Source organism: Leptopilina heterotoma, unplaced genomic scaffold (genome assembly GCF_015476425.1).
Source record: "Leptopilina heterotoma isolate Lh14 unplaced genomic scaffold, ASM1547642v1 Lhet_488, whole genome shotgun sequence".
In the NCBI taxonomy this organism is placed as follows: domain Eukaryota; kingdom Metazoa; phylum Arthropoda; class Insecta; order Hymenoptera; family Figitidae; genus Leptopilina; species Leptopilina heterotoma.
In genome coordinates this window covers 105,561-118,818 of record NW_025111105.1, presented here as the reverse complement: position 1 = coordinate 118,818, position 13,258 = coordinate 105,561, and the positions used below count along the sequence as shown (strand labels likewise).

Below are 13,258 nucleotides of genomic sequence, written 5' to 3'. Positions count from 1 at the left end.
CAGATCCCAGCCGGTTGAATTATACACGGAACGGCTTCTCCCGGCCGGTCAGCGGGCGGTAGAATGCCAGTTCCGAGCCGGTTGCCAGCGCGCTCCTGGCCTAGTCACTATTCGGTAGAATGCCCGTTCACATTCGGTTGGCAGGCGGTTCCGAGCCAGTACAGTTACACCGGCGTCAGTACGGGCTAGGATCCGCGCCGCGGTTGGAAATTTCCGCCTGGGATGTGAACGATATTAACGTGTATTTTTAAAAATTTAAATTCACGAATCAAATAAAATAAATTAAAACCTATATCCTTTAGATTATTATTTTACAATAAATATTAAAAATATTTATAACAATATTTTTGTTTAGTTATCCTAATACCTTTAAAATCGTTCCTGCAAAATATTATTTTGTAAAATTAGTTGGCAACGACTTTAGTCAAAATATAATGGAACAACTTATTTATTATTGCAATTTTTATTAAATTACAATAATTTATAAAAGGAACAACAGTATGTAGTAACAATGATTATAATAAATTGTAATTAGGTCAGAATTTTTCAAACGTATCACCTAAAACTAAAAAATTTTCTTTTTGAACCAAAATAGTTTTTTTTTACTCTTAATATGGAGAAGAAGAATCCCTGAAAATATTAAGTCAAAAAAAAATTTTTGTAAAAGTTATTAACAATTGAATTTTTTAGTACTGCTAAATTAACAAATTTTTTTCTCGAGTTCTAGTTGACGGATTTTAAAATTAAAACATTGGTTTTTTTTGTCTTGAATTGCACTATTTTAATATATTTTATGTTTTTAAATTTTTTTATTTTTTATATAATTTGTTTATAAAATGTTAATAAACAAATATGTTCTTCACGTCCTAACAATTTATAATAATAATAAAAAGATGTAAAAAGATTTGATGTGATTATATTTTACATTATAATAAAAAAATCCCGAAATATGCTTTCAAAACAGACTTGAACACTAAACTACCCCCTGAACTTAAACTAATAATTACTTTGATGTACAATTTTAGGTTCGAATTCTTCTTAAACATAATTTAATTATGTAAAGTTCTGAATGATAAAAAAATAGAATTCAGATAAAAGGTAGACGTTCTGATTGCAATGAAGTGTTCGTGATGGATTGTTGTTGGATGATAATAACAAAAGAATAATCAAAAGATCATCTACTTGAATTCGATATGGTTAGGACTCCTTGAATGCTGTACTAAAGTGCCTTCAACTTGGAACAAGAATTGCATTTTCCTTCCATTTGACATTGCATGGAGAGACGCTTTTTTCGTTTCATTGGCAAAATAGGCATCTTAGTTCAGGGCACGTATACACGGGAGTTGAACGGTGCGGATGTAGAGTACTTATACGAACGGTGAACTACTTTTTGTAAGTCGTCTCTTTATGTTCGTTGGCTTGTCGGTCCATCCTTTCGTTCTCCATCTTGTTTATTTAGTTTCCTTGTTCGTCTCTTCTTCCCTTTTTGATCTTTTTTTATTTATCTCATCTCTACCTCTATTTCTTTCAATCTTCCGCAGTTTCGAGGCCCCTATCTCGCTCTCGTCCGCCTTTGGCCTCAACTCTTCTATTTCTCTAGATTTCAAAGCACTCAAACAGGTTTCAAAATCCCGCCCACAGAAAAATTCTAGTTTCTCTTCACGTCGCCTCACCAGCTGTATATACCTTTTGCTGCTCGCGACCGCCCGGGATGCAGAGACTGTAAATCCACACGATTCGAGAACACTAGCATTTACCAAGTTTTCGTCAAGACCCCAACTCTTTTCGAAACGCCCACAATCAGGTCTTGGAGAATATTCCAAGTAAAATTTATTGTCCTCGTTCTTTCTGTTATTCCTTATTATGCTGATCATTTTTTATCATTTTGTTCCGAATGGTGTTCGATAAACGAGCGCAAAATATAATAATTTTAAAAGAAAATTAAAGTTGTTTAATAAATCATTATTGTTCACAAAAACGCCTGGACTCATTTTTGTTGCTTATCAAAATGAGTTAACTTTAAGCAATTGAAAATGATCTTAAGATAGAGTGTCAGCTTACATCCCATATAGCACCCCTAATAGTAAAATTAAAATGTCCTTCCAATAATAACATTCCACAGTGATATTTATATAGGGAATATTCTACAAAAATATTAGAAGTATATTAATTCTACACTCTCTAAATCTGAAATAGCGATAAGTATATACCACTGATTCCAAGTAGCGTATATAAGCTGTGAATTAGTGAAATTTCGCAGGATGGACTTTCTAATTTTACTAGAATATCAGTGCAATATTCAAATCAATTATTATCTGTGTATTCTAATAATATTAAGTGCTGTTTGGGTAGTTTTTTATAAACAAGTATTTGTTGCTAAACGATAATAATTTATACTCAGACTTTTAGTTAAAAAATTAACTCTTTTCAAATTATTTTGATAATTTATGGTATCATTTATGCGGCTTATCAACATTAGCCTCTAAAGCAGATCATTTTAATTCCGTCTAACAACAATTGATACTGAATGAAATTGTTTTTGCAAATTATCTAGAACTACTGTAGTAATGAATTTAATAATATTACAGTAATATATAATTAATAAAAGTAATTAAGTAAAAAGAGAAAATGATTAAACCATAAGGACATAGAACGCTTTCTAAAATGAATAAGTTCTTATTTTTCATAAAATGTTTCAAGAAAGAAATTATAAAAAAGTAACTTCTGGGTACAGTCTAAATCATCATTTATCTTATAAACACGTTAGAAAATTGGTGCAACGAACTCATCATTCGGAAGAAAAGTAAAAAAAAATATGGTATACGAGTAGCGTTTTCTTATTAGGTCTTCGTCGCTATATAACAGTGTTAACCGATAATTGCATGAACGTACGAACACATATAGTGTATATGAGCATCAACCTGGTGCATTATTAGCCAGCATTAAGATACTGTTATAAAAAAGCAGCTTCAATTTAAGCCACGTGTATATCTCTGACTTCGTATTGAGGTGAATAATCGGCATGGTGAAGCGGCTTGCAACGGATGTGTCTATATAAAGCGTTACTTGTGTATATGCATGGCTGTCATTAGACACACGACCATCACTATACTTTATTTATTCTCCCCGATGAACAATTTTTAAATTACAGTGTTTCACTTAATTTATGTTTTTGTGACTGAAAGGTTCTTTGATGGTCAAACTATTATATATTGAAAAATATAACCGCAAGCTATTTTGTTTGTCCAAAAAATTTATTTTAATTAACTGTGAATGAATTGTTTTTTATATTTGGCATTTGTATATAATTATATTTTAAATTAAATTCTGGTAGACTAAGACAAAAAAATTGTAACACATTTTAATTCATATATCACAAATAAGGAAAGCATTTAAAATAAAAGCATTATTTTAAAAGAATAGGGTATATTATTATCTGTGAAATGTTGGTGTTAATTTTACGGCTCCATGATCTACAATATTGAATTTCCAAAGTCAATGCTGTGTGCAAGGAACTGTTACGTTTTTCCTGTTGATTTTTTTCTTTCTTTCAATTCAACTATTTCGAATGCAGCCTCGAGAGGCTTTCGTTTCCATACAAATTTAAGTTACTTCTTATTTCAGGAATATGGTCGAGGTCGCTGCTAAAACTTTCACGGTTCGCAGAAAATGCGACGACCAGCGGAAGAGATGGCAAAGTATTAGTGTACCCGGTTATATGCCAAGGGAAAGAGGGTAATGTTGTTATCCCATAGATGTTGCCAGATAAGTGAAATTGGTTGGACCTGAGGGTATCGTAATATGCACCTTTCTCATGCGTACTTCGCGCATATAGCTTTCTTTACTCAAGCTGACGAAAAAGTGCATTATATAAATTGACAATTATTAATTTTCTCATAATTTAAAATTTGCTATTTTAAAATAATTGCCAGAACTATTAAAATGTGAAAACGAAAGTAAGTAACAAATTTTTATTCACTACCCTTTTGGAAATTGAATCTGGGCGCTATTCATGCTATATAAAGTAAGCCCAGGCATAAGTTGGGGACTGTTCGGCCTTTAGCCAGGTTTGTGCCAAAACAGTCACGGTCTTTCATTCAGTGACTATCTGAGCGAAATCTAAAAATTTGTTCCTGCAAATATTTATTACTAAAATAATTTTAATGTTTTAATTATTTTAATTAACAAGTAATAATATTGTTTTCTTAGATATTTAAATGATGTAGTGATGATCAGAGATTCGTAGAGTACAGAGAAGAATTATAAACTCAAAATGATCACTGATTAACTTGCTGAGCGTGTTCACGCGCTTAAGAAGTTCTCACATGTAGATACTCAATTTCGAATTACATTATTACTTTAACAAGAAGATAAAAGTTTTCTTTTAAAAATTGGTTAATATAATTAGACTGTCCTGTCTATGGAGTATGGTTTTGTTTCTTGCTTTCATTATCCTCCCAATTTCGTTGAGTGCACAAGTTGAGCTTTCATATAGTATAACTGCACATATATACATTCCGCAAGACGCGATAATCATTCAACGTGTGGGAGATCGCTCTAATTAACGTGAAAATATTTACGTAAAAATTACAAGCGATGGATTAAAGAGAATGAGTAGAAGGGCAAGTAACCTCACTTAACCGATGGGTAATCGATACAAAAGTCCACAAGGGTTAGGCACACTTAGTGGCCTCATCGTCTCAACTGTACATCAGCTAAATTGCAAACTGTTCAAAATATTTACACAACAATTTAATTGTTCTAAAATGTCTCTAAAAATTATGCATGCAAATAATGCACTGAAGTACATCTAGAAATAATAGGGATAATGAAATTGTATAAGTGAAAAGTATCCGAAGTTTACTTAAGTGCATAACTTATCTCTCTAAATCTGAATTAGTAGAAAGTTACTAATGAAATGACGAAAAGTCTTCCACCAAATGATTTAGTATAATAATTTTACTAACAAATAGTGAAATTTTACTAATTATTAGTAGATTTTACTAATTGATTAGTAGAATTCTACTAACAATTAGTAGAACTGTTTTATTAATAGTCGATAAAACAGTTTCACTAATTCATTTAGTAAAAAAGTTACTTTCAATTAGTGGAATTTTACTAAAACATTAGTAAAATATTACTAAAAATTAGTAATATTCTACCAATTGAAAAGGGGAAAAGTCTTCCATGAAAACTACTAAAAATTAGTAAAATTTTACTATTTCTTAGTAGAATTCTACTAATTCAGATTTAGAGAGTATGCATTGGTTTATTAATGGGCTACATAGTTTACTATATATTTATTTCATTAAAGAAATACATTATTGAATGACATTATAAGATTATTGTGAAACTGGACTATTTAACCAAGACCGTCAATTTTATTATTAATAGAGTTTGCCCTTATTTTTTCTGAGAATAATTATGCTTATGTACATATGTTAATTGTTACGTGTAGTTTGTCTTAAAAAGTGTGTTAGTGTTTGAACTATGTAATTTTTTCGAACACATTTTGACTTACAGTGTAAAGATGTTGGTTATGAAGAAAAATCTCATTTTTAGTGACTTGACTAATTTGTTTATCTGTTCCGAATAAATTAACGTTTTTCAACGTTCATAGGCTCATTTTAATAGTATTTTTTTGTAGAACTGAGATTTATATTTGATTTTAAAAAATTATTTTTTAGTTATAAAAGTACCTTCAAAGTGTTTATAATTTTTTCTTTCAACTTTCATCACTTGCATTTTCTAAAGAAATGTAGGGGAGAGGGCCCTAAGGTGGTCACCCATCTTTTGAACGACTGTAGATTTCAAATGGAATTATATATAAAGGTCAATAATACGGCGTTTGAAACTTTATCTTATTACCTAACTTCCTATCATAAAGTTTTTTTTATTTCATTAATAAAAAAAAAGTTATGGCACTTTTTAAAAAAAGTTGAAAATTCGACTTTTAAAAAAGTGGCCCCAAGGTGGTCACCATACAAAAATTCACTAAAAAAGTTTTTAAAAAATGTAAAAAACGTATTACTAAGTTGTTTATTTAATATTAATTGTTTTTCAGGATCACAGAAACATATTACATATTTTTTTTGCACTTTGTCCTTTCGTCAAAAATGATACTTTTTGTGTATGTATTAGATAGGTAAAATTTTGAAAATAATTCTATTTTATTATTATTCATCATAAAACTTAAAAATTGATAAAATTCACATTCACAGTGATAAATGTTGATAAATATGGCGTATAAACATATTTTCATAAAAAATCAAAAGTGACCACCTTGTGGCCAAAAAAGTGTCCACCTTAGGGCCAAGACAGAATTTTTTAAACGTTAATGAAAAAATTTTTTAAAGCACAATATTAATTATATTCATTTGGAATATTATTGTACGATATATAAAGATAATTATAACGATTTTTACTAATTTAAAATGGTTAATTTCGATGATTTTAACACCCTGAGAAAAAAATTTCTCGATCATTTAAAAACAGAAATTTTACGACGTTCACGTTACAAAGAGACTCATGCGACTATTTACCTCAAAACTTTACTAAAATCTTTGTCTTCTCAAATAATAACAATAACAAAAAACATTTGAAGATACTAACTAATATACAAAAATTTTCTTAGGGTGACCACCTTAGGGCCCTGACCACCTTGGGGCCCTCTCCCCTATGTAGATAAAATCATGTAAGAAATCTCAATTCTTCAAAAAATACGATTAAAATGAGCCTATGAACGTTGAAAAACGTTAATTTTTTCAGAAGATATAAAAAATATTATAGTCAAATCACTGAAAATGGGGATTTTCTTAAATATCTTATTGAAAAATTAATATTTTTTTATTGTTAAGGTGTCATTTTTTCAGAATTTTATACGTTTATTGAAAATAAAAAGAAAAAATTTTCTATTAAAAATAAAAAATTTCGAAAATTCATAACTCAAAAATTTGGACAATTATATAAAAATAAAAAAATAAGTTTGTCATATTTTTTCATAAAGAACGAGAAAAAATAGATTTAACCGATTTTATAATGTGATAGATAATCTCACGTGGAATCAAGCATATTTATAAATATATATAATATATGTAAAAAATGAAAAATACATAATAGAAAAAAATATATAATATATATATTTTTATTGTTTAGGATGGCTATAGGGATAATATGATCGGTGGTAGAGAGTGAAATATTGAATGTTGGAGAAGGAGGCAAAGAGAGGGAATGGATAATATCCACGTAACCAGGAGTCGCGGTGAGACCAGTAGATGAAATAAAAGCTCCCTTTTAATAGGCAATACTAATCAATGAAATACGAAGCCGGCATTGCGAACGTGGTTGCCGCATAGCTAGCTTTGCAAAGCAACGAACGAATGTGGCCGAGCAAACAAAGGGGTAATGCGCCCGCATCTCTCCCTGGGAAAGAGAGGCACACTTAAGGGAGTCAAAAAGAGACAGCAAAGGAGCGAGTGTGCAATATATGCGTGGATCTATACAGTGCGAGAGGGAAAAAAGTGCGCAGAAGAAGAAGTTAAAGAAGAAGAAGATACGAGAGAGAAAGAAAGAGAAAGGGAGCGTGAGAGGTACAATATTTTTCTGGATGGGATATTTAACGCATTGGCTAGGTCAGTAACCCGTAGCACGGGCCCCACTGATTGGACGGCTTGGATTCTTTGCCACGAATTCACGAGTAGTCATTGGTTGAAGCGGGCCCTGGACCTATCCAAGACAAAACCCAGAGCGCAGGCACGCAGGTCTGCTTTGTGGCGTGCATTGCAAGCGTGTGTGTTCTCTTCGGTTATGTGAGTGGCACATGATGACCATATGTGTATTTTTTGTAAATGAGCTTCATGTACGTGTATAAGGCATGCGATACGTCATACGAGGCATAGGCTATAGTCCTATATCGTTGAAAGAAATGTGAACCAAGCAACATATACGAACGTGCCTTCTTTGACATTATAGTCACAAAATTTAATAACTTTTTGACGAAAAAACAAACGCTCCTTATGAATATTTTTCTATTCTTTTTACTTTAACCCCTTCACAGTCCAGTGAAAATGAAGTTTTTGTGCCATAAATGTTCAAAAAAAATTTCTTTTTTAAAAAACATGACATTGTCATATTGTATGTTTTTGGGGTCACTGAATCCAAATCCACTGTCGAAAATTCAAAATGGTGACATAAAATTTAAAAGTTAACGAATTCGTTAACTTAAAATTTTTTGGTTGCTATTTTGAAGCCGCCATTTTGAATTTTCGGCTACGGATTTGGATTCAGCGAACCCGAAAACCTCCGAGCAAGCAGTTTTAGCCAAATTCGTTAACTTTTGAATGTTTTTTTCGACGACGCTATAGCGGTCATGGACATACAGGGAACGACATTTTTGTGCCGCTATAGAGGTCAGTGACAGTGAAGGGTTCGTAAGATAACTTGGTTCGAAATTGTTAAATATTCTACTATGTCATTTTTAAGGTACTTTAATTTTTTGTATAAGAAAGATAATAAGTCAAATATATTGTAATAGACAATTATCTTAATGTCGGATAAAGCAATTTTGAGTTTAAATTTGATTATTTATAGCTACTTAAACCTTAACTCTTATGCATAATAAACGTCTGGGTCAGTCCATGCTTAAAAAAATCAAAGTTGTCCCCTACTTCTTCGATTTTGTTGAAACTTCGAAATTTTGCTGTGGAATACATATGTCATTAAAAATCTCAAAATCGGTTTCGAAAAATTTTGTATTTTAGAGGTTTTTAAAAATTTTATTTTCTGAAATTTTGAAGTGCTATAGCTCAAAGAGAAATAAACGAAATTTAATTAATTTTTTAGGAAATTCTTATTATTATTTGCTTTTTTAGTAATAATGATTCGATTCTTACTTAATTTACGAGTATTTTACAAAAAAAAATTTATGGAGGCTTTAAACCTCTCTAAGATATTGTATTTTTTGTCCTTGCGTGCAACCGCTAGAAGCGCATTATCAGGCTATACTCTACCTACAAACTAATGTTCCAAATCACCTATATAATTCGTAAATTTTAAATGAATTTAATTTTTCTTTTTGAAAAATGCTCGGCTATAAATTTATAAGAATACTGTGCATTTTTTAAACTTTCATTTGTTTAAGGAGGGGTAAGGTTTGTTTCGTCTAAAAAAGACCTTTTTTCATGAATTTTTTTAGAAGAAATTATTGCTGTCGATTTATTTTACATATTATTATATGATAGTGTAACATTTGAAAAATATTAAAAAAAATTTTGTTAAAAAATAGATAGAAATAACGAAGTTATTGCAGATCTCCGCAGGTGCCTAGAAAAAAAGTGTTTGTGCGGTGACCAGCCTACAGCATCACTGGATCAACTAAAACCAATAAGTGAAAATGTTTTGTTTAGTTTATTACTTTATCTCTCAAGTGATGAAGAGTTTTTTTTTAATTTTTCAATTTTTGACACCATTTTGAAGCAAAAATGACGATTTTTGAACACAAAATCGACCTATTTGTTATTGTAAAATTGTTAATAATTTTAAAAAATTTAAAAACTCTTCGTCACTTGAGAGATAAAGTAATAAACTAAACAAAACATTTTCACTTTTTGGTTTCAGTTGATCCAGTGATGCTGTAGGCTGGTCACCGCACAAACACTTTTTTTCTAGGCACCTGCGGAGATCTGCAATAACTTCGTTATTTCTATCTATTTTTTAACAAAATTTTTTTTAAGATTCTTCAAATATTACACTATCATATAATAATATGTAAAATAAATCGACAGCAATAATTTCTTCTAAAAAAATTCATGAAAAAAAGTCTTTTTTTAGACGAAACAAACCTTACCCCCCCTTAAACGAAAGATTCAGTTTTTTAATATTCATGCAAATTTACCAAACGTTTTTGAAATTCCGATGTACATTAAAAATAAAATTATAATTTAAACAATTTTGGATAAGGTTATTAAATAAGAATTATAATTTGTTTAAAAATTGTTTAAACAATAGTTGTACTCTTAATTTTAAAAGGAAGTTCTCTCTTAACATTGGTAGTCAAAGCAATGCCCATTTAAGTTTTCATTTGAACCACGTAGTACTAATGCAACGCTTGGCAACGTTGGATTTACACTTTTGCTTTAATTTCTATACTTTCAAATATCGCGCTATTTTTATACTTCTAGGTAAGGTCTGATTAATTTTGTTGTAAATAAGTGAGTATTAGTTAATTAACTTTAAGTATAAACAGTTTTAGTAATATCTGTTTGTCAAATTTCTCACAATTTGACATTGAAGACCAAGAAAATGCAATTCTCCATAAGCCACAGTGTTAAATGTGAAAAGAGAAAATTATTTATATCTTTTGTCACAATCAACCTAGACCTCTAAAAATTTAACAACATCTTCTTTAAACTAAAATTTTTTTTAAAAAAGAATATATTTTGATAAAGTTATAAAAAAATTTTCTTTTGTTTAAATAAATTTGTATTATATAGTAACTTCTTACAGAATTTACCTATACAGATTCACTTTTTCCTAATTTTGCAATTTACTAATTTACCAATTTACATAAATACTATTCCGTAAATAGTTAGTGAATACAAATAATAATTTATTTAAATCTTATTAAAATAATAAATATGTTTTAAATCTTTATCGGTATTTATATGAGGTCTGGTAAATTGCAAAATTAAGAAAATATCCTCCTTTCTAAGTATGTACAATATGTAAAAAGTTACTAATTAACAATAATAATAAATTAATGATTCGTGTAAACAAATGAAAATTTAAAAAATTCACAGTATTCTTACAAATTTATAGCCTAGCATTTTCCAAAAAGAAAAATTATATTCGGTTAAAATTTACGAATTAGGTATAGGTGATTTTTGACATTAGTATGTAGGTAGAGTATAGCCTGATTACACCGGCATTCAAAAAAATGTCTATACTCTGTCCAACGAGAGAATAACCTCGATCGCGCAGTTTTTTTTGCTTTTGGGGCGTTGAAAAACTTGAAAATGGCATCTCACTATTTTTTTCGCTAGAAAATAGCCAATGACAATCTTCTCAATCTCAGACTTTCCCGTTCGAACTCGGGCCCACACGATCCAAAGGGTAATTTATGACCTTCATACCTGAATGGGACTTTCAAATGGTAATGATTTTATATAAAGTACAAAATTTATCAATTTTGATCTTACCAAATTTTTAATGTTATTTTTAAAATCCTCATTTTTTTCTGATTCCAACAGTATGTTGTTTGTCTCTGATATTTTAAAATTAAATTGCGGTCCTGTGATAAAATGTCAAAAAATGCTAACTTTACTGTAAAAAGAAGTGCAACAAAAATTTATATTAACAAATTTATAATTTTTTATTACACTGTAACGTGCTGTTTATTAGAACTTCCATAAACGTAGACCTGCGAACGCTCGAGCTGAAAAGGGACCGTAGGAGACAATTTAAACCATATGTTCTAGCCAAGGTTTTTTTTTCAAAAAAGGCGGCCCTAGTTTGAAAGCCACGCCAACTCTATCACTTTTATGATATCTTGCGCGAAATTGACGAAAACTCGTCATTTTGAGAGGTTATTCTCTCGTTGGACAGAGTATAGTGTGAAGTATGCCATATGGTAGGTTCTCTTCCTTAGGATGTATCTAAAGAGAAAAACGTAGTCGGACCTAAAGTTTGATGCTAGTATTTTTAAACGCCTGGTAAGGTGGTGAAGTCTGACAAATTGATTTGCATGGGAATTTACTTACTTGTTGTGTCTAAAACAGTCTTTTCACATATTTTTACTATTGATTTGAATTCAGTGACTCTAATTACATAAAAATTAAATACATAAAAAAACTTAAAAATGGCAGACTTAAAAAAAATAGTTTGGATTTCCTTGAAAATCGTTGTTTGAGGGTTTTCGGTGTTGCTGATTACGAATTTGAACTCAGTTTTTAAAAATTAAAAATGTCGGATCTGATATGATGGCCAAAAAACATTAAAAATTTATAAGATTTGCTTAAAAATCGTTAGTCTGGGATTTTCGGGGTCGCTGAAAACGAATATTATAATGTCGGTATTGATATAATTAATAATGACAAATTGAGTATGGCTAACGATTAAAATTTTTACATACTCTTTTCAAACTTGTTATTCAGGTGTTTCCTCAAGCCGCTAATTGTAAATCTAAATTTTTCTTAGTTCTGGAATGCGGTTACTTGTGAAAATACAATTTTAAGTCATTTTTGTTCTAGCCGAGACGATACTCGCTCGTAATGCATCACTACTGCAGGGAGAAGATTCCGGATAGACCGTTTAATTTAAATAAAAAATTCAAAGTTTCTCTGAATTTGTGATAGATTTAGCTTTACAGTATGTAGGATATTTTAAAAATATTAATTTTTGGGTATTTGGCAGCTGTTTAAAGGAAAAAGTCAATTTTTAGGGCGAAATTTTTTCAAAAAATCTATTGTAAAAAAAACAAACCAAAAAGAAATCCGCTATGTACTCTAAAGCATTAGTAAATGACGAACAAAAAAAACTTCGGCCGAAGTCAATGCGATCAAAACTGTTCGAGACAGCCAGACTGTTCACCGTTTTGAAAAATGTCATTTCGAGAAAAACGCATTTAAACTTTTGAAATGTAAAAACATGAAAAAATAAAATCACTGTTAATCTACAATTTCTACAACAGATTCATTTTCATCCTTTCGAGCAATTTTAAGCTGTCTTCAATATTCTTGAGCTGCTACGATAAAAGAAAAAAATCATTCCTATTCTACACATCATAAAGTATCGCTTAAGCAAAAAAAAATTTTTTTTGGGTCAAAGGTGTCACTCCCTCTTAAATGAAGATATAACTTGGAAAAGTTTTTAAAAGCTATTAAATTTTCATATTCAGTACTTTATGACATATTCCAAAATGTATCAAAAAATATATTAAACAAATCTTTTTATTATAAAATGGCCTAAATTTGGCCTTTTTTATACACGCCTGGTGGTCCTAAGGGGATGTCAAAACGGTGCGATTTTCCCATTGAAGTTCAATGTAAAAATCCAATCGACTTTGACATCATCTTAACCCTTAAAACAGTTTTTTCATTACTAACAATTTTCGATTGGGGTACAGTTTTTCTCAAACGTATTTTCTAATTTTTTATTTTCTAAAATGTTTTTTTTAATAAAGGTGAATTTTTTAAAAAACTTTTTTATAATTAAGCTGATTTTCTAATTTTCTTCTATTCAATTAAGGTCATTTTCTAACAAT

At 30.0% G+C, this 13,258-nt stretch overlaps 1 protein-coding gene across 3 annotated transcripts; it reads left to right on the top strand.

Moving 5' to 3' along the window:
- Nucleotides 1–7,282: 7,282 nt before the first annotated feature.
- Nucleotides 7,283–12,562, top strand: LOC122507624. Of its 3 annotated transcripts, none has more exons than XM_043620432.1 (2): nt 7,283–7,808; nt 12,246–12,562. In XM_043620432.1, exons 1-2 carry the CDS (start codon nt 7,405–7,407, stop codon nt 12,265–12,267), a joined length of 426 nt encoding a protein of 141 aa, XP_043476367.1. In that variant the 5' UTR covers nt 7,283–7,404; the 3' UTR covers nt 12,268–12,562. The 3 variants fall into 3 exon arrangements, 1 of the variants encoding a protein (XP_043476367.1); XR_006302129.1 differs by lacking the exon at nt 7,283–7,808 and adding an exon at nt 8,238–8,408; XR_006302128.1 differs by lacking the exon at nt 7,283–7,808 and adding an exon at nt 8,238–8,481.
- The last annotated feature ends 696 nt before the right edge of the window (nt 12,563–13,258 follow it).